At 44.0% G+C, this 18,382-nt stretch overlaps 6 protein-coding genes across 10 annotated transcripts; 3 read left to right on the top strand and 3 right to left on the bottom strand.

Moving 5' to 3' along the window:
• The first annotated feature begins 800 nt into the window (after positions 1 to 800).
• On the top strand, positions 801 to 4,793 carry LOC119554845 (WASH complex subunit homolog 5). The gene is made up of 6 exons (XM_037865921.1): positions 801 to 865; positions 930 to 1,081; positions 1,139 to 1,241; positions 1,301 to 4,128; positions 4,189 to 4,560; positions 4,618 to 4,793. Exons 2-6 carry the CDS (start codon positions 960 to 962, stop codon positions 4,769 to 4,771), a joined length of 3,579 nt encoding a protein of 1,192 aa, XP_037721849.1. The 5' UTR covers positions 801 to 865; positions 930 to 959; the 3' UTR covers positions 4,772 to 4,793.
• LOC119554848 (phosphoglucomutase) lies at positions 4,782 to 7,500 on the bottom strand. Its single transcript, XM_037865927.1, has 4 exons — positions 7,339 to 7,500; positions 7,021 to 7,267; positions 5,108 to 6,326; positions 4,782 to 5,044 (listed from the first exon to the last, which is right to left on the bottom strand). Exons 1-4 carry the CDS (start codon positions 7,414 to 7,416, stop codon positions 4,906 to 4,908), a joined length of 1,683 nt encoding a protein of 560 aa, XP_037721855.1. The 5' UTR covers positions 7,417 to 7,500; the 3' UTR covers positions 4,782 to 4,905.
• Positions 7,501 to 8,340: 840 nt separating this feature from the next.
• LOC119554849 (translocon-associated protein subunit beta) lies at positions 8,341 to 9,933 on the top strand. The gene is made up of 3 exons (XM_037865929.1): positions 8,341 to 8,497; positions 8,697 to 9,072; positions 9,475 to 9,933. The coding sequence occupies exons 2-3, from the start codon at positions 8,698 to 8,700 to the stop codon at positions 9,670 to 9,672; spliced, it is 573 nt and encodes a 190-aa protein (XP_037721857.1). The 5' UTR covers positions 8,341 to 8,497; position 8,697; the 3' UTR covers positions 9,673 to 9,933.
• Positions 9,934 to 10,077: 144 nt separating this feature from the next.
• On the bottom strand, positions 10,078 to 10,774 carry LOC119554850 (probable trafficking protein particle complex subunit 2). The gene is made up of 2 exons (XM_037865930.1): positions 10,550 to 10,774; positions 10,078 to 10,492 (listed from the first exon to the last, which is right to left on the bottom strand). The coding sequence occupies exons 1-2, from the start codon at positions 10,634 to 10,636 to the stop codon at positions 10,160 to 10,162; spliced, it is 420 nt and encodes a 139-aa protein (XP_037721858.1). The 5' UTR covers positions 10,637 to 10,774; the 3' UTR covers positions 10,078 to 10,159.
• A 103-nt stretch (positions 10,775 to 10,877) lies between these two features.
• LOC119554846 (ATPase family AAA domain-containing protein 5) lies at positions 10,878 to 15,697 on the top strand. 5 transcript variants are annotated; one of them, XM_037865926.1, is made up of 5 exons: positions 10,879 to 11,130; positions 11,231 to 11,322; positions 11,387 to 12,082; positions 12,172 to 14,643; positions 15,192 to 15,697. In XM_037865926.1, exons 3-5 carry the CDS (start codon positions 11,526 to 11,528, stop codon positions 15,457 to 15,459), a joined length of 3,297 nt encoding a protein of 1,098 aa, XP_037721854.1. In that variant the 5' UTR covers positions 10,879 to 11,130; positions 11,231 to 11,322; positions 11,387 to 11,525; the 3' UTR covers positions 15,460 to 15,697. The 5 variants fall into 5 exon arrangements, with proteins under 5 accessions (XP_037721851.1, XP_037721850.1, XP_037721854.1 ...); XM_037865923.1 differs by having other exon boundaries at positions 10,878 to 11,130; positions 11,231 to 12,082; XM_037865925.1 differs by lacking the exon at positions 11,231 to 11,322.
• On the bottom strand, positions 15,678 to 16,220 carry LOC119554851 (cytochrome b5). The gene has a single exon (XM_037865931.1). It carries the CDS (start codon positions 16,058 to 16,060, stop codon positions 15,701 to 15,703), a length of 360 nt encoding a protein of 119 aa, XP_037721859.1. The 5' UTR covers positions 16,061 to 16,220; the 3' UTR covers positions 15,678 to 15,700.
• Between the last annotated feature and the right edge of the window lie 2,162 nt (positions 16,221 to 18,382).

The following is an 18,382-nucleotide window of genomic DNA, read 5'->3' as shown; positions in this document are numbered from 1 at the left end:
ACAATTGATGTAATTCAGTAAAACTAAGCAAAAAGGAACAATTCTAAACAAATTCTTTGTGTGTACATTAAATTAATATGAAAAACAAAAAGCAGGCAAACGCAACCGTAAACACAGCGCATAGTTTGGTAGGCATATAACTGAATATATATATATTATTATTATTATTATGTTTTAACATTAAGCAAAAAAAAATAAAAGAAAAAATTCAGAAAACTTCAACTGAGCACGGGAAATTGTTAGTGGGGAAAATGCAGAATTTATTTAAGTGCGCAGTGTTTTCTTATACACAATATTATTTTATGTCGGATGGATTATGTAACGGTATCTCAGTTAATTAGCTAGTTAAATCATTACAATTTATGTAGTTGAATTAATTAATTTTATTGATATTTTTATATTCATTTATTATGTTAATTAATATTACTGAAATTTTGTGTAGCCCCCATAGAATGAAAATCTAACACAAAATAAACAGAACCAAATTCACGTTTGGATTCAACTAGAAACACCTAACAAATTGGCAATTTTTTCAAAAGTTTTTTTTAGATATTTTTAAAATGATTTTCATAAAAAAATCGTGTAACTTTAAAAGCAGAAAATTTTGGTTGTTTAATTTAATACAAAAGAGCTCGTTACAAAATCTGAATTCTGATCTTAGGGATAGGCATTTTATTGAGTCTTATCACATGTCTAGTATATTTAAACTTTGGCGCCTTAATTATTGAAATGCTTGACAACCCTATAGGCTGAGTTTAGTGTGACCCGATTTAAGTAAGTATTTTCTTGCAAATAAAACACGTTCATATTAGTGATTGCAAACAAAAAAAACCAGTGATAATATTCATAAATGGACTAATTTAAGGTAAATATGCCTGCATAGATGATAAAATTAAGAACTATTATAATACAAATTTGTTTCCCTACAGAGTGCAATCCAAGAAACCAGAACCAAGAAAATGGCTGAGTTTCTGGATGAGAACAATGCCTGTGGCCAGAATCTACTGAATATTGTGTCGGTGGGTAACTCCATAATAGCGGAGATCCTGCGTCTCAAGGACTATGTGCCCGGTATTTATAGGTAACATTTAATGAAATGCCTTAAAACGATGACTAATGGGTGACCATTCCGCCGCAGATTGGACAGTAAGGCAGATAAGGCGAAATATGGCGAGATTATTCTGGATTTCAGCTACTTCAAAGTGGCCGAGGACCATGAGAAGAAGATCGAACAGAGTCCGGTAATGGTGAATGGTTATACTCGACCAAGCATTGTGAAAACCCACTTGATCTCCTCCAGGAATTGACCGAACTGGATGACGAGGCGCGTGCCCAGCTTCCGCTAATCACTCGATTTTACCTGGCCTTCCAGAGCATCCATCACTATGCCTCCGATCTTAAGCAGTATATCGAGGAGCTAAACAGCGGCTACTACATCCAGCAGACCCTGGAGACAGTTCTCCAGGAGGAGGAAGGACGCCAGCTGCTCTGCGAATCCCTCTATCTATTCGGCGTGATTCTCCTTCTCCTGGATTTCCACCTGCCGGGCGATGTGAGGGAACGCCTGCTGATCGCCTACTATCGTTATAGTGGAGGAGATGCCACGCCCAGCGGGGATGAGAGTAATATCCACGACGTTTGCCTGCTCCTTCGCTCCACTGGCTATGTCCATCCCTCGGAGGCGAGTAAAGTGCTCAGTTTGGGTGGCAAACAGGCAGCTGCTGCAGCTGCGAGCTTGGTGGTTCCCAGATATCCGGAGGCCTACTTCTCTCGCTTCCCCTTCGATGAGAACTTTGTGGATCTTGTGGTGGCCCGTCTCCGGTGCGATGATATATACAACCAGTTGACTCTGTACCCACATCCTGCTCATCGCTCCACGGCTCTGTCCACCCAGGCGGCCATGTTGTATGTGTGCTTGTACTTCTGCCCAAAAGTTCTCCATTCCCAGGGCTCCCAGATGCGTGAGATTGTGGACAAGTTTTTCTGCGACAACTGGACTATATCCCTGTACATGGGCATCACGGTGAATCTGGTGGATGCCTGGTTGGACTTCAAGGCAGCCCGATCAGCCATAGAAAATGTGATAGGTCCGGCGGGGATAAAGTCTATTTGCCAGCAGCAAAAGGAGCAGTTGGGAAAGATTATGCAAAAGACCCAGGAAATTGTTCGTGAGGGTGTCCTCAATGACGACTTTGTTTTGGAGCATGCCAACAAGATCATACTGATGATGAGACAATCAAATGTCCTGCTCCGTTGGTTTTGCTTGCACACCTCAAAGGAGGTCTTCGTCTTTGCGCATACAGCCACTCAGCCTGGACAAGTGCAGCGAATGGTGCTCCAGGAACTGCAATTCGATCGGAATATGCTGTACCACCTGTTGCTCAACTGCAGCCAAATGGAATTGAGTGTCAGGGAGTTCTTGACGGAGATTCAGCAGACCAAAGAGGAGCGCTGGACGAAATGCAGGGATGAGACCATGCAGAGGTTGAAGGAGTTAAGTGAGGCTTTTGCTGGCTCTAGACCTTTGACCAAGATCGAGCAGAATCCTCAGTTGCAGCAATGGTTTGGGGAAGTGGCAGGGCGTCTTCAGAAACTGGAGTTGAGCAGGCCACAAAAGTCGGGAAGGCTGATCATTCAGGTGATGCAGGCACTGGACGAGGTACAGGAGTATCACAATCTTCATTCCAACATGCTGGTCAAGCAGCAGCTGCAGGAGACCCGGGATATGCTCAATCGGATGGCGCAGCTAATCAACCTAAAAGAAGACATCGAGATCCACATCCAAATGATCACCGACTTCAGCTACGCCTGGCATATTCTACAGCGCGATTTTACGCCCCTCATGCAGGATCACATCAAGCGACAACCGCAGGCGGTGATTGGTATCCGGGCAGTGTTCCTGAAACTGGCCAGCACACTGGAGGTGCCTCTGATGCGGATCAATCAGGCCAAGAGCGAGGATCTGGCTTCCGTGTCGAACTACTACAGCACAGAGCTGGCCAACTTCCTGCGACGCGTTTTGCAAATTGTTCCAGAGACCATGTTTAGTATTCTGGCAAGGATCATTTATCTGCTGACGAACGTGATCAAGGAGTTTCCCACGCGAGTGGAAAAGGAGCGCCTGAAGGATTATGCCCAGTTCGAGGAGCGAGCCAAGGTGGCTCAGCTAACCAACTCCATTGCCGTTTTCACCAAAGGGATCCTAATGATGAAAACGACTCTTGTGGGTGTAATTGAATTAGATCCCAAGCAACTATTGGAGGATGGGATACGCAAGGAGCTGGTGAATCACCTGGCCAATGCCTACAATCTGGGCCTTATCTTTACGCCCGAAAAAGGAAAAACTCCTGTACAGCTTCTCCAGCAGAAACTGCAAGCTCTGGCCAAAACGATTGAGGGATATCGCAGATCCTTCGAATATATAGAGGATTACTTGAGAGTCCAAGGACTTCGCATTCTGCTGGAGGAATCGCAGCGCATTATTAACTATAATGTGGAGAAGGAGTGCAACGCCTTTCTGCGCAACAAAGTGCAGGAGTTTCAATCGGAGCACCAAAGTCAGATCATCCCCATTCCCAATTTTCCACCGCTAGTTGGAGATCCCTCCAACAACTTTATTGGTCGTCTGGCCCACGAAATCCTACGCTGCACGGATCCCAAACAAACAATTTTTCTAGACGTTAAGAGCACATGGTATGAGAAGAAAGCTCCACACCAGGAAGTGCTGGCCGGCTCTGGATTCTTTGGCATCCTTCGAGAAGCTGTGGCTCCGGCGGGCATGGTAGGATTGGAGCGCCTGTACGCGCATATGTTAGCAGATGAGTTGAAGCAGAACGTAGAAAGGCTACAACGAAACCTGACCTCGGATCGCATGTGGGTGGATACTTTAGCCAGCCTGACTAAAGAACTGGAGGCACGGGACTTCCCATCATCCGAGGTGGCCAAACAGCCATTGAAGTATTACCAATCGTACACTCAAAGGTGGCTGAAAGTGTGGCCTACGCTTCTGGAGTGGGTCTTATCTATTGGACAGAAGCAGCTGCTGCGACGAGAAATCGCCGGAGAACTAAGCTTCAGCAGCAAATGTGATGCCAAGCTGTTGGAGAACACGGCGGATACCCTAAACAAGTGAGTGAAATATGATATTCTATACAAATGTATAAAATATTTAAATCTTGCAACACCTAGGGCTCTTCTGCTGGAACTCTCTCTCAGCAAGGATCTGTGTGATGAGCAGGGAGTTGCCATGCTGACTGAACTGCAGGAAACCCTTCTCTATACGGGCAACTTTGAGCCCTTCGAGCAGGTCTTCCTCACCACCAAAAACACACATAACATGGCGTTGTTCCTGTTTCTCTTTAATATTGCCCACTTGGGTCGTCTGCAGCATTCCACGAATACCGATTGCCTTTTGCCAAAATCCGCCAAAGATAGCTTTGATAATGTGCCTTTCATTGTAGGTCTAGTGACCATCCTGCAGCAGTTCCACAGGAACGTCAAGATGTTGTTCATATCTTACATGAGTCAGTATGTGGTGACCATATCAGAGGCTCAGTTAGTGTAAGTAAAATTTAAATGATACTTTAGGAATGATTAATGCAATATGTTTCTTTTTAGGGACAAGGAAATCTTGGGTCCCGAGGTGGTCACCACTCTCCACTTCCTGCTAGCTTTCATACGCATCGCTCGATTGCCGCTTAAAGTGCTGGAGCAGCGCATTCCCAATATGATACTCAGCGAGTACGAGTACCTATCCACACCCTTAAAATAAGGACCAATAGTTTGGGCTACACAAACTTTAATAAATCCGAAAAACATAACAAGGAAATGCCTCGCTGAGGTACAAGTGGAGATTGTAGTTGGATGGGTTGGTAATCTCAGGGATCCTTTCCCGGCAGGAACTCTTTACGTGATGACGGTGGGAGCATTGCGCCCGGTGAACTTGGGCAGCTGAGAGATCTCCAGGGCGATGTCGATCAAGGGCTTCAGCATAACGCTGGCCTGACCCAAGACGTTCTCCTTTTCATAGGAATCAATGTACAAGCTGGAAGTAGATGATCACAGATTATTTGAAGGAATAATTAAGATAAGTCGAGACCAAACTCACCGCACGGTGGCTCCCGAGCTGCCTGTTCCACTGAGACGCACCACAATGCGGCTGCCATCCTCGAAGACGATGCGCAGACCCTGTTTCGTGGCCACCGACTTGTCCACGGGATCCGTGTAGCTGAAGTTGTCCGCCTCCTTGACCTTGTAGGTCTTTCCGCCGCTGGAGTAGCTCTTGCCGACGAACTCCGGGGCAGTGATAGTCTTCTCCATGGTGGACACCATCTCGTTGCAAGGATCCGAGGCGCACTCCTCGTAATCGTAGCGGGTGAAGTAGTTGCGTCCATACACAGACCAGTGCTGCTTGAGGATATCCTCGATGCCCTTGCCCGTGTGCTGCATGACGGAGATCCAGGCGAGTACCGCCCAGATGCCATCCTTCTCACGGATGTGATTGGAGCCGGTGCCGAAGCTCTCCTCTCCGCACAGGCAAAGCCTTCCGGCGTCCATCAGGTTACCGAAGTACTTCCATCCGGTGGGAACTTCGAACACCTCCTTGCCCAGCTTCCTGCCCACCAAATCCACAGCGGAAGCAGTTGGCATACTGCGGGCGAATCCTTGAACGCCATTCTTCTGGAAGTACGGGATGGCCTCCAGGTAGTGGGCAATCACGGCCAGCGAATCGCTGGGGGTCACAAAGAACGCCTTGCTGCCGATGATCATGTTGCGGTCACCATCTCCATCGAAAGCGGCTCCGATGTCGTAATCTCCCTGGGCTACGGTGTCTACCAGATCCTTGGCATAGGTTAGATTAGGGTCGGGATGCAGGCCACCAAAGTCCGGCAGTGGAGTAGTGTGGACCACAGAGGATTCGGTGGCACCCAGGCGGTTCAGGAAGATCTCTCGCACATAGGAGCCAGTAACTCCATTCATCGCATCAATGCGCATCTTCAGGGGCTTTCCAGTGGCCTTTCCGCTCACGAAATCCTTCAGCTTGGCAAAGTCGAAGATCTCCTCCATGTGACGCACATAGTTGGCCACCGAATCGATCACTTCCACGGTGAAGGGCTTTCCGGCGATGTCGAAGGAGGTCACACCCACCTTGGAGATGTCGATCTGCAGATTGCGCACCAGCTTGTACTCCTTGATCTCGGTGGTGATCTTGTAGATGTGGTTGGTGAAGGCGTCGGGTGCTGGCCCACCGTTCTCACAGTTGAACTTGATGCCGAAATCGTTCTCGGGACCACCGGGATTGTGGGAAGCGGTCAGCACAATGCCACCTAAAGTAAAAAAAAAGTAAAAATTTATAAGGTAAATAAGTAGAACTAGATATAAACCACTAACAATTTGCCAAGAAGAATCACAATTCAAGAATTAGATTTTAGTTATCAGAACTTTCAAAATTTTAAAAAAATCTTTTTTTAAATCCTTGGATTAAGTCTAATAAATTTTTGAAAAATCCAATAAATACTTAATAAAAATATCTTAAAGTAGTATTAATTTATTTGTTTGAATTTTATAAGAAACGGAAAAGAGTTTTTCCAATAAAATCAAAAAAAATTAAAATTTTTGAGTGTCTATAAAAAAAGCTCAACCTTTTCTTAACATTCATTAGGTTCAATAACATATTGTTTGTTCAAAAATAACTTCTTATTGATAAAGATAAGACGTGTTTTTTATTGGCATTGTAATATCAGTAATCAGTTCAGTCAATAATGAAATGGCAAAAATATAACGCGATACAATTTTTTGAAAACAAATTCCAAGTTCTAAATCAAAGGTAATATTTTAACCGATTCAAACTTGTTTGCCCGAACAACAAGGTCTCTGTTAACCGATTCAATCTATGTATACTTATTATTCGACCCCAGGGACCTCTGTCACGAAACTCCCCACCCGTTGATTGTATAAAGATGCTTCTTATCAATTAAGATCTTTACGAGCACAGTGAAGTCTGCCTACAGGGAAACTCACCCAAGGCCTTGTTGTGACGGATCAGGCTGGAAACGGCCGGGGTGGACAGGATGCCATTCTGACCCACCAGCAGTTTGGAGACCCCGTTGGCAGCGGATAACCGAACAATCAGCTCGGCGGCCTCCTTGCAGTAGAAACGCCCATCGCCACCAACGACCAGGGTGGATCCCACCAGAGCAGCTCCATTGGCCTCCAAAATGGCCTGGACAAAGTTTTCCGTGTAGTTCGGTTGGGTGAAAACTTTAACCTGGGATTCGAAATGGATTTCACAAGGTTTGAGATGGTTCCTAAGGGTTTTCTGGCATATAAAGACCCCACCTTTTTGCGCAATCCACTGGTTCCTGGCTTCTGACCCTCGTAGGGCTTTGTGGCAACAATTTCCACCGTTAGCGACATTTCACTGGAGTTTTCCGGCTGCTGGCTGAATTCCAACTGGACGAATGAACCGCGTTTGCGTGCGATGAAAATTGAGTGTCAAACACAGCACAGCGAAATTCGCCTCCCACTGATAAGCCAAGGCGGTTCGGCCATGGCGATCCAGATAACCCCTATCTTCGATGCGTGCTAACAGTCAGACATAATCTAAAATTGGGGGTGTGTCTTAAAGACTCCAAAGAAACCATACATTTGGTTATCTTTCTCTAGGCCCATTGAATTTCCCTACTTCACCAAGATTTATCGCAATTTAATCATCATGATTTGGCAAACTGATATGCCGAAAGCTTGCTGTAGGGTACAATGTCATGTCAAGGGCATTCCCGAGTACCGGCAAACAGCTGTTTTAAGCCAAATGTATGTTGAATTTTAAAAACAAAGCCAGATGAAACTAGGAGATATCCAACAGGTGCTACTCTAAGCCATAAGCAAAGTCATAAAATTAAAAGAATTAGTTTTGTTTACATTTGCTAATTCGCTTTTTGAATAACAGCTGCGCTTGCTAACAGTGGGTTAACAGTAACAGTGCGGTAGAGTTGCCGAAGCTCCGAATTTAGGATTGCATTTTTTTGACCGAATCTATTGATTTTAATAGGCTTGTATAACATGCTCTTAAATTGATTAAGATACTTACTCAAATCATTAAAAAATACGTTCATAAATGTACAAATACAGCTACACGTGTTTCGCAAAGTTCTGGACATAAAAAGGGTATAACTTGTTATTCAATTTGGTTTTAACTGGAGGGTTTTATTACACATTTTAATTTTTTAATATGGAAAACCAAAGTGAATGTTTAAAATGGATTTCTTTGAGCCAATTAAATAAAACGAATAAAATACCAAAAAATAAACCGTTAATAATACCGCAGATATCCATCCGATATATCGATATATCCAAAGCATCCCTGGCAACCCTGACAGCAAGCACGAAGTTTGACAGCGCAACTATTCCACGTCACGAACCAACGAGAAAGCGGCCGCCTCCTACGACTGCTGTTTAGTTGCACCGAAATACTCGAAAAAGATATAACCAAGTCCATGTAAGTAGTTAAATAATGACTTAAGAAGCATATGCTTATGTGATGTGCGTTCTATCCGCGCCTTTGTTTTCGTAATGGAGGGGAAATGCAATGGAAAGTGCTTGCCCTTCTGGACTTCTTCGCATTTTTCGGCGACCCATCCACGTCAACAAAAAAGTGAAACGTGAAATTCTAACTTCATAATACCCCTCACTTGCAGAATGTTCAAGCACCTGCTGGTTTTGTGCGCCCTGTGCGCGGTGTTTAGCACCTGCCTGTCGGAGGACGAGACCCGTGCCCGTCTCCTGGTCTCCAAGCAGATCCTGAACAAATACCTGGTGGAGAAGAGCGACCTGTTGGTGCGCTACACCATCTTCAACGTGGGCAGCGGAGCCGCCACCAAGGTGCGATTGGTCGACTCCGGCTTCCATCCGGAGGCCTTTGATGTGGTGGGTGGACAGCCCACTGCCGTCGTCGACAGGATCGCTCCCCAGACCAACTTCACCCATGTCCTGGTCGTGAGGCCCAAGGCTTTCGGCTACTTCAACTTCACCGCCGCCGAGGTGTCCTACAAGGCTGTCGAGGAGTCGGAGACGGTGAGTTATAGCTTCTGAATCTTATCTAATCTAGGTGGTACAGATATCTTCCCCATAAATCAATAGAGAATCACATTGGTTTACATCTAGTGTCCATCGATTAATAAGTTGTAATAGCATTTGCACAAGACTAGGAAAATCAATGATGTCAATAAGTAGTCTGAGTAAATTGACCTTTAAACAAAATGAAGGAGCATCAGTATATATGATATGAGAGTACTATCAGAAAGTCATAATAACTCCTAAAGATTTCTGTAAAACATCTAAGTTTAAACTAAAAACTATCAATAGTTTTTATATGGCCCCTTTTTGGCACGCTTAATACAGACTTTAGACATTATCTTCTAATATTTTTGGATTACTTTTCTTATAATACATTATTTTACACCTCTATTCTTGCAGCTCCAACTGGCAATCAGCTCTGAGCCCGGTGAGGGAGGCATTGTCAACCTGAACGAGTACAACAAGCGCTTCTCCTCCCACTTCTTCGACTGGGTGGCCTTCGCCGTGATGACCCTGCCCTCCTTGGCCATTCCTCTGGGTCTGTGGCACCAGTCCAAGAGCAAATACGAGCGCTCTGGCAAGAACAAGAAGCACTAAGCTGCGCGACGGACGGTTTCCTCACCTCAAGAGATTTCTTTTCGAACACCCATTACAAATTCCGTATAATTTTGTTGCTTTATTTTCCAATTGATTCCATGCGTTGTTCATCTATTCAACCCACACCATCTAGTTTACTCCAGTCTGGGACTGTCGTCTGGAGACGGGCGTTAAATCGTTTTAGATTTGATTCGAGGACGCATCGAGTAAAATGATAGTTAAAAAGTCCATCAAGAGTTGAGCCTAGGCTGCTTTTATAAATAAATTAAAAGAAATGTAAACTATAAAAGTTATTTCATTTCCTTGGGGTTTGGTTACCGGATAAACCAATCTAAAAGATCTTATGGATAATCTTAGCTCGGTGAAATCAAGATTTCTGATAAATTACATTTAAAAGAAACATGGTTTAGAAATCCGTAAAAAGTCGAGAGTTATGGAATCATATTTATATTACAACGGTGCTTAGTGGCTAAAGATTTTAACAAGTTTAGGATAACAGATACTTCCGGCCAAAGATCTCGGACTTTTTCTCAAACATCGGGGATTTGATGGGTGTGTTTATCCGATAGAAGGCGTTCATGGAGTGTTTAATATACGTGTCATACATCTCGTTGAAGAAGTTCTTGATGCCCTCATCGTTTTTGTTGTCATGCACAATGATGAATCTTATTTGGCTGGCTGTAATGAAGGCCGAAACGAACCACTGATTGAATCTATCAATGGATTTCAGCTGCATATTGGCAGTTTTCCATTTGTGCTCGTCCACCAAATCCAAGGCGGCATGGGCAATAAACTGGCTCAGGTGCCTGTGGTCCTCTTTCTGTGGGTTGAAAATGGGTTAGGCCGTTGCTATATGGCTCTTACTAGGTATACAAACCCTGAGTTCCTTGTTCACCGTGCTGAATTCCTTTTCGTAGATGGGATTATCATTGTGGCCCACAATAACAAAGTAGTAGGTGGACATTTTCACGAAACAAAAACAGTGAGATTTGCAGTGTGACCGAATTAGAAAAGTTAATTCTGTTTAAATATACTAGAAACTAGCAATTATGACGTATTCACACTTGAAATTATTTATTTTATTTCTGACATCACTGTTATATAACATAAAAGCAAATATTAACAAAGATTTAAAAAAAAAAACCATACTCCAAACAAGAAATCTCCTAACGCCTGGCCAAACAGTGCTCGAAAATACCACCCCCTGTTAACGCTTATCAACACCGTCTCTTCGCGCCTTTTTTCCCTCGGCACATTGTGCTTACATTTTTTGCACCGAAAAACTCGGTTAAAATGACTATAATCGACTGAATTGGTCACCGAATTAGTAGTATCCCATTGGGGCCCGAGTACCGTTAGAAAGGGGAGCGTGACCAACGCGACGCCAGTGCGATCGCGGCAGTGTGTGTGCGTGTGCGGGAGTGTAACAAATACGAAAGACGAAAATTCGCTGCGAAGGTAGATCAGATCTCATTATTATTGTATTGTTGTCTTTTGCTTTCGCCCCCACCGATCTTCAGTTGCGACCTTATGAGTTTGGCTTTCGTATAATCCCTAGATTTCCATCGCTTAAGTACTTAGATCTTACAAAAGAAAACTACACCATACACAAACACACGCACACACTCAGCAGTATGCATTAAACAAAAAGTAATAAAAAAACTAAAAACCAAAAGACACCCAATAAAATGACCGATGTAAATTGTCTTACAAGTGAGCACATTGCAACCGCCACCACTGCGAGTCCACCGGGAACTCCCGCCAAAAATGCTGGCAGGGATCTCGACGAACCCACCTCGCCGTTCGTTTTGAGAGCACCGCCCAGCGCCAAGTCCAAACTGATCCTTCAGAACATGGAGGAGGTGCTCCACTCGGTGAAGCAGAAGCACCGGGAGAAGCACAAGCGGAAAAGGGAGGAGAAGCGCCGAGCGGCCCTCTTGGAGGACCAGAAGAAATCCTCCCAGGAGGCCGGTAGGCCGGAAAAGGAGAAACCCCAGCCGCTGCGAGAGAAATCCTCTCAAGAAAATGGCCTCAAGAATGGCCGGCGGCGCTCCAGTCCTCTAAAGTCCAGCACTCCGGTGGCCGACAGCCAGAGCATCATGAAGCACTTCGCCAAGGCGGGCAAGCCGGAGAATCTGGCTGGCTCACCGGTGAACACCGCCAAAGCCAAACCAGCCACCAATGTTTTTGAGTTCATGATGAATGCCCGCAATCGCTCCATAGGAGTTAACGAAGGTGGCACCGAATCCACAGCGGATCCAGAAGTGGCCAGTGAAGCAGCCACGCCAACGACCAAGCGAAAGCTGCTCCTCCAGGAGTGGAACGAACGCAAGGGTGGAGCCAAGAGGAGACTGGCGGATGAGTCTCGCGGGGAGTACATCGAAGTGCAGATGGAGCAAAGGGCCAAGAGGTGAGTGGGGAACAGTTTGAGCTATAAATAAAAATACATTAGCAGTTCCTATTAGTTTCTGAACCTATAATAATATATTACTCCCCTAGATTGAGGAAAATGCTGACCAAGACTGACCAGAAGGAGGTGACGGCACCTTTGTCGGCGCCCACAGATGCAGCAGTAAAGCGTTCTAGAGGTCGGCCCCGCTCCCGACGACTGAGTTCCGTGGATGCGCAGCCCCAGATTGTCGTAGAAACCAAATCCCAAGATCCCGAGACAGAGGAGTTCCTCTCCAAGCTTTCGTCGCCCACGAAAAAGCGTGACAGCCTGCTTGGCTACTTTGCCAAAGTGGAATCGCCCAAGGAGCTGACCGAGAAGGTTACCATTGCGATAGAAACTCCACCCATGGAAACGCCCAAGCGAAGAACGCAGCGAAGAAAGAGCCAGGCGGAGACACCCATCATAGAAGCAGAATCCACTCCTTCGTCGCGACCAAGACGCTCGTGTGCGGGAAAGGCGCGCTACGACTATGACCTGGAAGCGAGTCCTGCCAAGCAACAAAAGGCCAAGTTGCCAAAGGCAGAGGAGTCCATTGAGGTTATCGATCTGGACAGCAGTAGTGCAGCTGCCACGCCAAAGAAACTAGCGCCGCTTTTTGTCCGTCAATTGCCAAAGCCCAGTCCGGATCCTTCGGTTCTGAAAGCTCGACAGGCTTTCCTGCAATCCGGCGTGCCTGATAAAATTCGGCAGGAGCAAAACCGTCAAAAGAACTACGAGCAGATGTACGAGGAAAGCTATGAGGTGTTTCCCAGATTGGCGCATATAGGTTGCGAAAGCTTTGTCTCTGCAAATGAACCTCTGCAGCTGCCCTTTGCTTTGAGGGCAGAAGAGGAGTATATAGAGGTTGGCACAACCTTACCCTTTAACAAACGACGTTCCAAAACGAGTAGCATCACCAGCTGCCTGGCCGCGGATTTTACATCTAGCAAAAGTTTTAACAAGTTCAATTACGCTACTCTGCCCCAACTTGAAAACAAGCGCGGCTTTGTTAAACTCTGGAAGAACGACTTCGATCGCTTTCCCACATTCAAGTGCTACAATCAGATGAGGGAAAAGTATCGCCATTTTAGCGCCATCGACAGTGCGCAGGATACGCAACAAATGGGCGAATCCTTGGTGGTTACGCGGCGCACCCGCCGCTCCATGGAGCAGAATATGGTCCAGACTGATGAGGAGGCGAAGCCACCACCCTCGGCTCCCAATGGTGAGCTGCTTTTCACCGAAAAGTACAAACCGCTGCTGTTCGAGCAGGTTCTAGTGAATCTAACGCCCGTGCAGGAGCTGAAGGAATTTCTGTCCGCCTGGAGTGGCAATGGTGGCAGCAATCGCAACTCACAGGGCATGGACGACACCTTTGACATGAGCAGCGATTCGGCATCAATGGGTTCAAATAGCAACACAATGGTGCTGGTGGGACCTTCGTCCAGTGGCAAAACCAATGCAGTTTTCACATTAGCCAACGACATGAACTTTAATGTCCTCGAGATAAATGCAGGAATGAAGCGTACGGGCAAGAAGCTGATACAGGAACTCCAGGAGGCCACGCAGTCGCACCAGATAAGGAAGGACAGCAAAACGGGCGGAGGATCCTCGCAGCAGTTGCTCCAAAAGTTGCAAAAGAGTGGTTTTAAAGCGAAAGCAGCCGCCGTTGAACCACCACCCGAAGTGCGAAAATCTCTTATACTAATAGAAGATGCAGATATCCTTTTCGATAACATGGATGCTGGTTTTACGGATGCAATTTACACGTTGGCCGCCAGTTCAAAGAGGCCCGTAATTGTAGTGGCCACGGATCCAAATTGCGCGCATCTGCAGCGTCTTATGCAGCAGAATGTGGTCCACTTCCAGCCTCCAAATGCGTTGAACATCTCCCGATTCCTAGCTGTCCTATCGCTGATGGAAAACTGTCCCATCGAGCTGGACGAATTGATATCCCTGTATCTGTACAATCAGCAGAATCTGCGCAAGACGTTAATGGAGCTGCAGTTTTACATTCAGAGTGGTGGAGATCCAAGTGGCGGTAAGCCGGGTGGCATTAAATCGCCCACCAAATCCTCACATAGCCGGCTGGCCACCGTCGATGGCAGTCGCATCCATCAGCGATTCTTTGAGTTCTTTACAAGCCCACAGAATATCCAGCATAGGATACCCTTTCCCTTGGACTTTAACCTGCTGCGTTTAAATCTCACCGAACTGATATCTAGTTCTCCGCTGCTCAAGGAACAGCCATCAGGCGGCGGAAGTAGAAACACTGCCAAGCGAAAGTCGCGCTCTCCAAAGAAAGCCTGGCTTAGCAGCGCCACTGGGCAAAAGAACGATGGCTATAGTTCTTCCCTCGCCACGCTGGCCTCATTCTATGACAACATTTCGATGGCTGCTCTGATGGAGTCCGATTGCAGTGATCGCTTGCAGTGGCACCTGTCCGAGGACATCGCGCACCTGCTGGTGGAGCAGGCTCTCCAAACTGGACTCGCGGCCAAGGAGTGCCCCTACAACCTATTCGACAAGCCAGCTCACAGGTAATATGCATGAAAAAGATAGAACTTCCATTTATGATTCTCAAAAATTAAAGGAAAGAGACATCTATGAAAACAAAAGTTATACACGATCAAAAAAAAAAATGCTGACTAACATCTAGCACTTTCTTATATTACCCAGTTATCTAGGTATATAGCTGTCATAGAAGTAATCGATGGAAAAAGCAAATCGGTTTTTTGTATCGCCTGGCAGTACTAATAACGACCAGTCACCAGATAATTTAATCATTCCATAGTTTAATAGCAATGTCATACAAATGACGGATCATTTCTGTCCCAAAAACACTATCATACATTAAGTTATTCCCCAGAATGCTAAGTAATCAGAAAAACCCAAAAATGTTGAGTGTTTTTGCTAAGACTTGAGCCTTCAAGTACTTGAAATTGCTTTAGATAGTATTTTAAAGAAAAAACCCTAAGTAACTTGATATACCACTTCCAACCAAGGACCAACAGATGTTTATTTCCTGTATTTTTGCTAAATTACTTATCTAAATATTAATCATGTTCCTCTTTTTAACCTTGATTAGAGTAACAATTTGCGAGCACCTAGGCAATGGAGTTATGCGCTCCGCCTCCGCCAAATCGCTGGACTTTGAGCCGACCCTGCGCTCCATCTGCCGCAGTGAAAAGGAGAGGGCAGGACAGGAACGGAAGTCGAGTAGATTCTATCACTACCTGCGGAACCACACGGTGAACGTAACCAGTTTCACGATGGAGTACTTCGACGCAGCCTGCAGTAGTTTCCAAACGATCCCCAACAGCGAACCACCGACGGAAGTCGAACCAAAGGATTAGCCAGGGATTGGACATAGTTTAATTTTCTCAATATGGTGGAGCAGCTCCACCAGATTTATTTGCAATTTATTCAGATCGAGGTAAGAAGAGTTGATCTTTTTAGGATAGTTTTGTGGGCACGATGATGTTGCGTAGCTATTATGAGATATACCTAGAACTAGTTACAAGTTAATTACGCTAAATTAATTACGACCTGATCCTATGTTAATAAATCAATTAAATGACATGTGAAAAACGATGACTAGCAGCAGCAGAAGCCGGAAGAGCTTTTCTTTGCCGGCTCGGGATCTTCTGATATTGTGTTTTCCGCCGGTTTCGATGCACCAATGGAAGTGGGCTGTATTTGAATGGGTGCAGCAGAGTTAATTTCTCCGATTTTGTAGTTCTTTAGATCCTTTTCGGCATCGGAGGAGTGTCCGGCTTGCTTGAAGGCCTTGGTGGCATCCTTGCCGCCATATTCGAGGAGTACATCGCCACCGCCAGGATGTTCGCTGAGGAACTTGGTCACATCGTAGACGTTTCCCTTGATGATCAGCCAGCAGGGTTTGCCGTTCTTGCCATTCTGCACGGCCACCTCGGAGAGTTCGTACAACTGTGACATAATTGAACCGATTGCTTGATTGTTTTCCGGTGTAGAAGAGTGTTTTTTATGGCTGCAGTAATTTTGGCGAAGGCGGTTTAATAAATTACACTCTTGATTTGCTAATTTTAGGAGCTGTTATCCGTTGGACGGACTGGCGAACACTAAACGCGTGCCGCTGGCCAACCATTGCTTATGTTTAACATTTATCATTATGGCAAAATATCGCTTAGATCGCTTGTACTTGCCTTGTTTTTCCCCTCACTGTTCCCCCCTCGACAATCAATTACTATTTGCTGTTTTATTTCCACAATCTGTCTGACTTGTGGTTGATAAGAAATACGTGAGAATTTTGCCGTCTTCCAAGGCAACCTACTAAGTTAGGCCATGTCCAATAACTTTCGGGGATTTGTGCAAATCATTAATGCAAATTGATTGAGCATGTTTGCATCGAGTGGTTTTCTATCTTTGGCGAAATCTATATTAAATTCATGAATCAGTGGAATATGAGTTGGGGGAATTTTTCATTGATTTCTGGGTAGTAATGGAAATTACTTGTGACTCGAATCCATCCATTTTTTTGGTGACAATTGACAGCATGATTCATCAAAGGAGCGGTTCATATCATATAATCAGTCAGATCTAAGCTGCGATAAGGCCTGATGATTGTCAATCAAATCGCAAACAATTTTCCCCGTTGGTAACCAACTTTTCCTCTTAAAAGAAACAATGATATTTGATATTTTTGGCTTTCAAAGTTATATTCTATATATTTTGGAAATATATTTTAAATTTGCTTTCATTTTTCCCATTTTCGTTTTCGGTTTTAATGGTTTTTGGTTTTTTTTTTATATGAGACAACAACAATAATTGGTATTCATTTAATATATATGTATTTAGATATATATCGATTTTTATATATATTTATGTATCTTAGACGTTTTGCTTAATGCGCTTTAAAAAATTTCGCTAGTGTTGTGTGCAACTTTTGCCTGCGGGGGATCGAAAAGCAAATTCGATTTCTTGGGGGAGTGGGAGATTTTGATCTCGGATGGGTTGGAAATCTTTGGGGACTGTTCTTGGGGAGTAGGTCTGTTTACATTAACATAATGCTCCTCTCCGCATTGTCCTGCATTCGGTGTATTTACAAATTAATCTCTTTATCTTTCCTTGAAATTTACTTTATTTACTTTTACCTTGTTATAAATATCAGTCGACGGTTTTGCATTTTCAAAACGCAGCTCGTGTGCGCTTTCATTTGTATTCTCGATCTAAATGTACAGATACCATATCGTAATATGTATATATCGTAAATATAAAGTGTAAAATTAATTACTTGTCAATGATTGTTGATTTGTTGAATTTATCGATCTGCTTGAATTTTAAAAAATTGTAATTCAATCAATAAATTTACTATAATTTAATCGATTTGTTTTTTCATTTGATTTACTTAGTTTCCGTTTAGTTTTTGCTAAACATAATTCGTAGACTTGATCTTCGTTTAGAATTTAATTGTTTAATTTAAAAAACAGTTTTGGAGGTAGTTGAAATTAGGCCTGTTTACGTAAATTAAATTTATGTATGTATATAATTATTTGTATAATGTGTATATATGTGTAGCTGATTTAACGATCCGACGAACGTGATCGCATCGATATTTTAGCTGGACTTAATTTGTTTATAACTAATTAATTAATTAAATTCTACGGGTTTAATTTAGTTATTCATTGTCTCCAGTTTTCTCTTCGGTCTGTGATATTTCGGGCTATTTCCGGTTGCATTACTTTAAGTATTCTTTGATCCATAGACATCGAACTATATTGTTATGTATTTAAAATGTAGGCTTGTAGGACTTTGTTGGCGTAGTAAAGTGTTTTCCTTTATTTTGCATTTGTTATCATATTTTCCTAGTTTCTCGCATTCGATTTTTCGTCTAAATTGTTGGTTAAATGTGGTTTAAATTTGATTTAATGGATCGTAAGTTCGTGAAACCATTTTTTGTTTTTCTTCTCATTGATAATTTAAATATTAATTGTTAGGGGGCAACAATGTGTTGGGTTGTCTGGAAGTGACACTTTGGAATTTCAAAAATAAGAGATTATACAAAAAAAGGGCGACGACCTAAAAATGATTATAATTACCAAAATGTTCTAAATTGTTAAATTGTGCTTATAATTTACATTGCAGTGGGATTACTCGTTAATTATTTTATTTTCCTAAATTATACACCCAAAATTAATTGCTATTCTCCTTTTGAATAAACCGCCAAGGTCTTTTGGTGCTGCCACTCGCTGCAACTGTCGATCAGAGTTGCCATTCAGTAAGCACGATCGACCAAAGTTG

Source organism: Drosophila subpulchrella, chromosome 3L (assembly GCF_014743375.2).
Source record: "Drosophila subpulchrella strain 33 F10 #4 breed RU33 chromosome 3L, RU_Dsub_v1.1 Primary Assembly, whole genome shotgun sequence".
Lineage (NCBI taxonomy): Eukaryota > Metazoa > Arthropoda > Insecta > Diptera > Drosophilidae > Drosophila > Drosophila subpulchrella.
This window is presented reverse-complemented; position numbering and strand designations above follow the sequence as displayed.

Bases quoted from the DNA above. Each gene is read 5' to 3' on its own strand.
- LOC119554846 (XM_037865923.1), top strand. From the start codon at position 11,361: ATGACCGATGTAAATTGTCTTACAAGTGAGCACATTGCAACCGCCACC. The intron at 12,083-12,171 runs GTGAGTGGGGAA...TTACTCCCCTAG, and splicing joins ATGGAGCAAAGGGCCAAGAG to ATTGAGGAAAATGCTGACCA. The intron at 14,644-15,191 runs GTAATATGCATG...AACCTTGATTAG, and splicing joins TTCGACAAGCCAGCTCACAG to AGTAACAATTTGCGAGCACC.
- LOC119554848 (XM_037865927.1), bottom strand. From the start codon at position 7,416: ATGTCGCTAACGGTGGAAATTGTTGCCACAAAGCCCTACGAGGGTCAG. The intron at 7,268-7,338 runs GTGGGGTCTTTA...TTCGAATCCCAG, and splicing joins CCAGTGGATTGCGCAAAAAG to GTTAAAGTTTTCACCCAACC. The intron at 6,327-7,020 runs GTGAGTTTCCCT...TTTTTACTTTAG, and splicing joins CCGTCACAACAAGGCCTTGG to GTGGCATTGTGCTGACCGCT.
- LOC119554850 (XM_037865930.1), bottom strand. From the start codon at position 10,636: ATGTCCACCTACTACTTTGTTATTGTGGGCCACAATGATAATCCCATC. The intron at 10,493-10,549 runs GTTTGTATACCT...TTCAACCCACAG, and splicing joins CGGTGAACAAGGAACTCAGG to AAAGAGGACCACAGGCACCT.
- LOC119554845 (XM_037865921.1), top strand. From the start codon at position 960: ATGGCTGAGTTTCTGGATGAGAACAATGCCTGTGGCCAGAATCTACTG. The intron at 1,082-1,138 runs GTAACATTTAAT...ATTCCGCCGCAG, and splicing joins TATGTGCCCGGTATTTATAG to ATTGGACAGTAAGGCAGATA. The intron at 4,561-4,617 runs GTAAGTAAAATT...GTTTCTTTTTAG, and splicing joins ATATCAGAGGCTCAGTTAGT to GGACAAGGAAATCTTGGGTC.
- LOC119554851 (XM_037865931.1), bottom strand. From the start codon at position 16,060: ATGTCACAGTTGTACGAACTCTCCGAGGTGGCCGTGCAGAATGGCAAG.
- LOC119554849 (XM_037865929.1), top strand. From the start codon at position 8,698: ATGTTCAAGCACCTGCTGGTTTTGTGCGCCCTGTGCGCGGTGTTTAGC. The intron at 9,073-9,474 runs GTGAGTTATAGC...CTATTCTTGCAG, and splicing joins CTGTCGAGGAGTCGGAGACG to CTCCAACTGGCAATCAGCTC.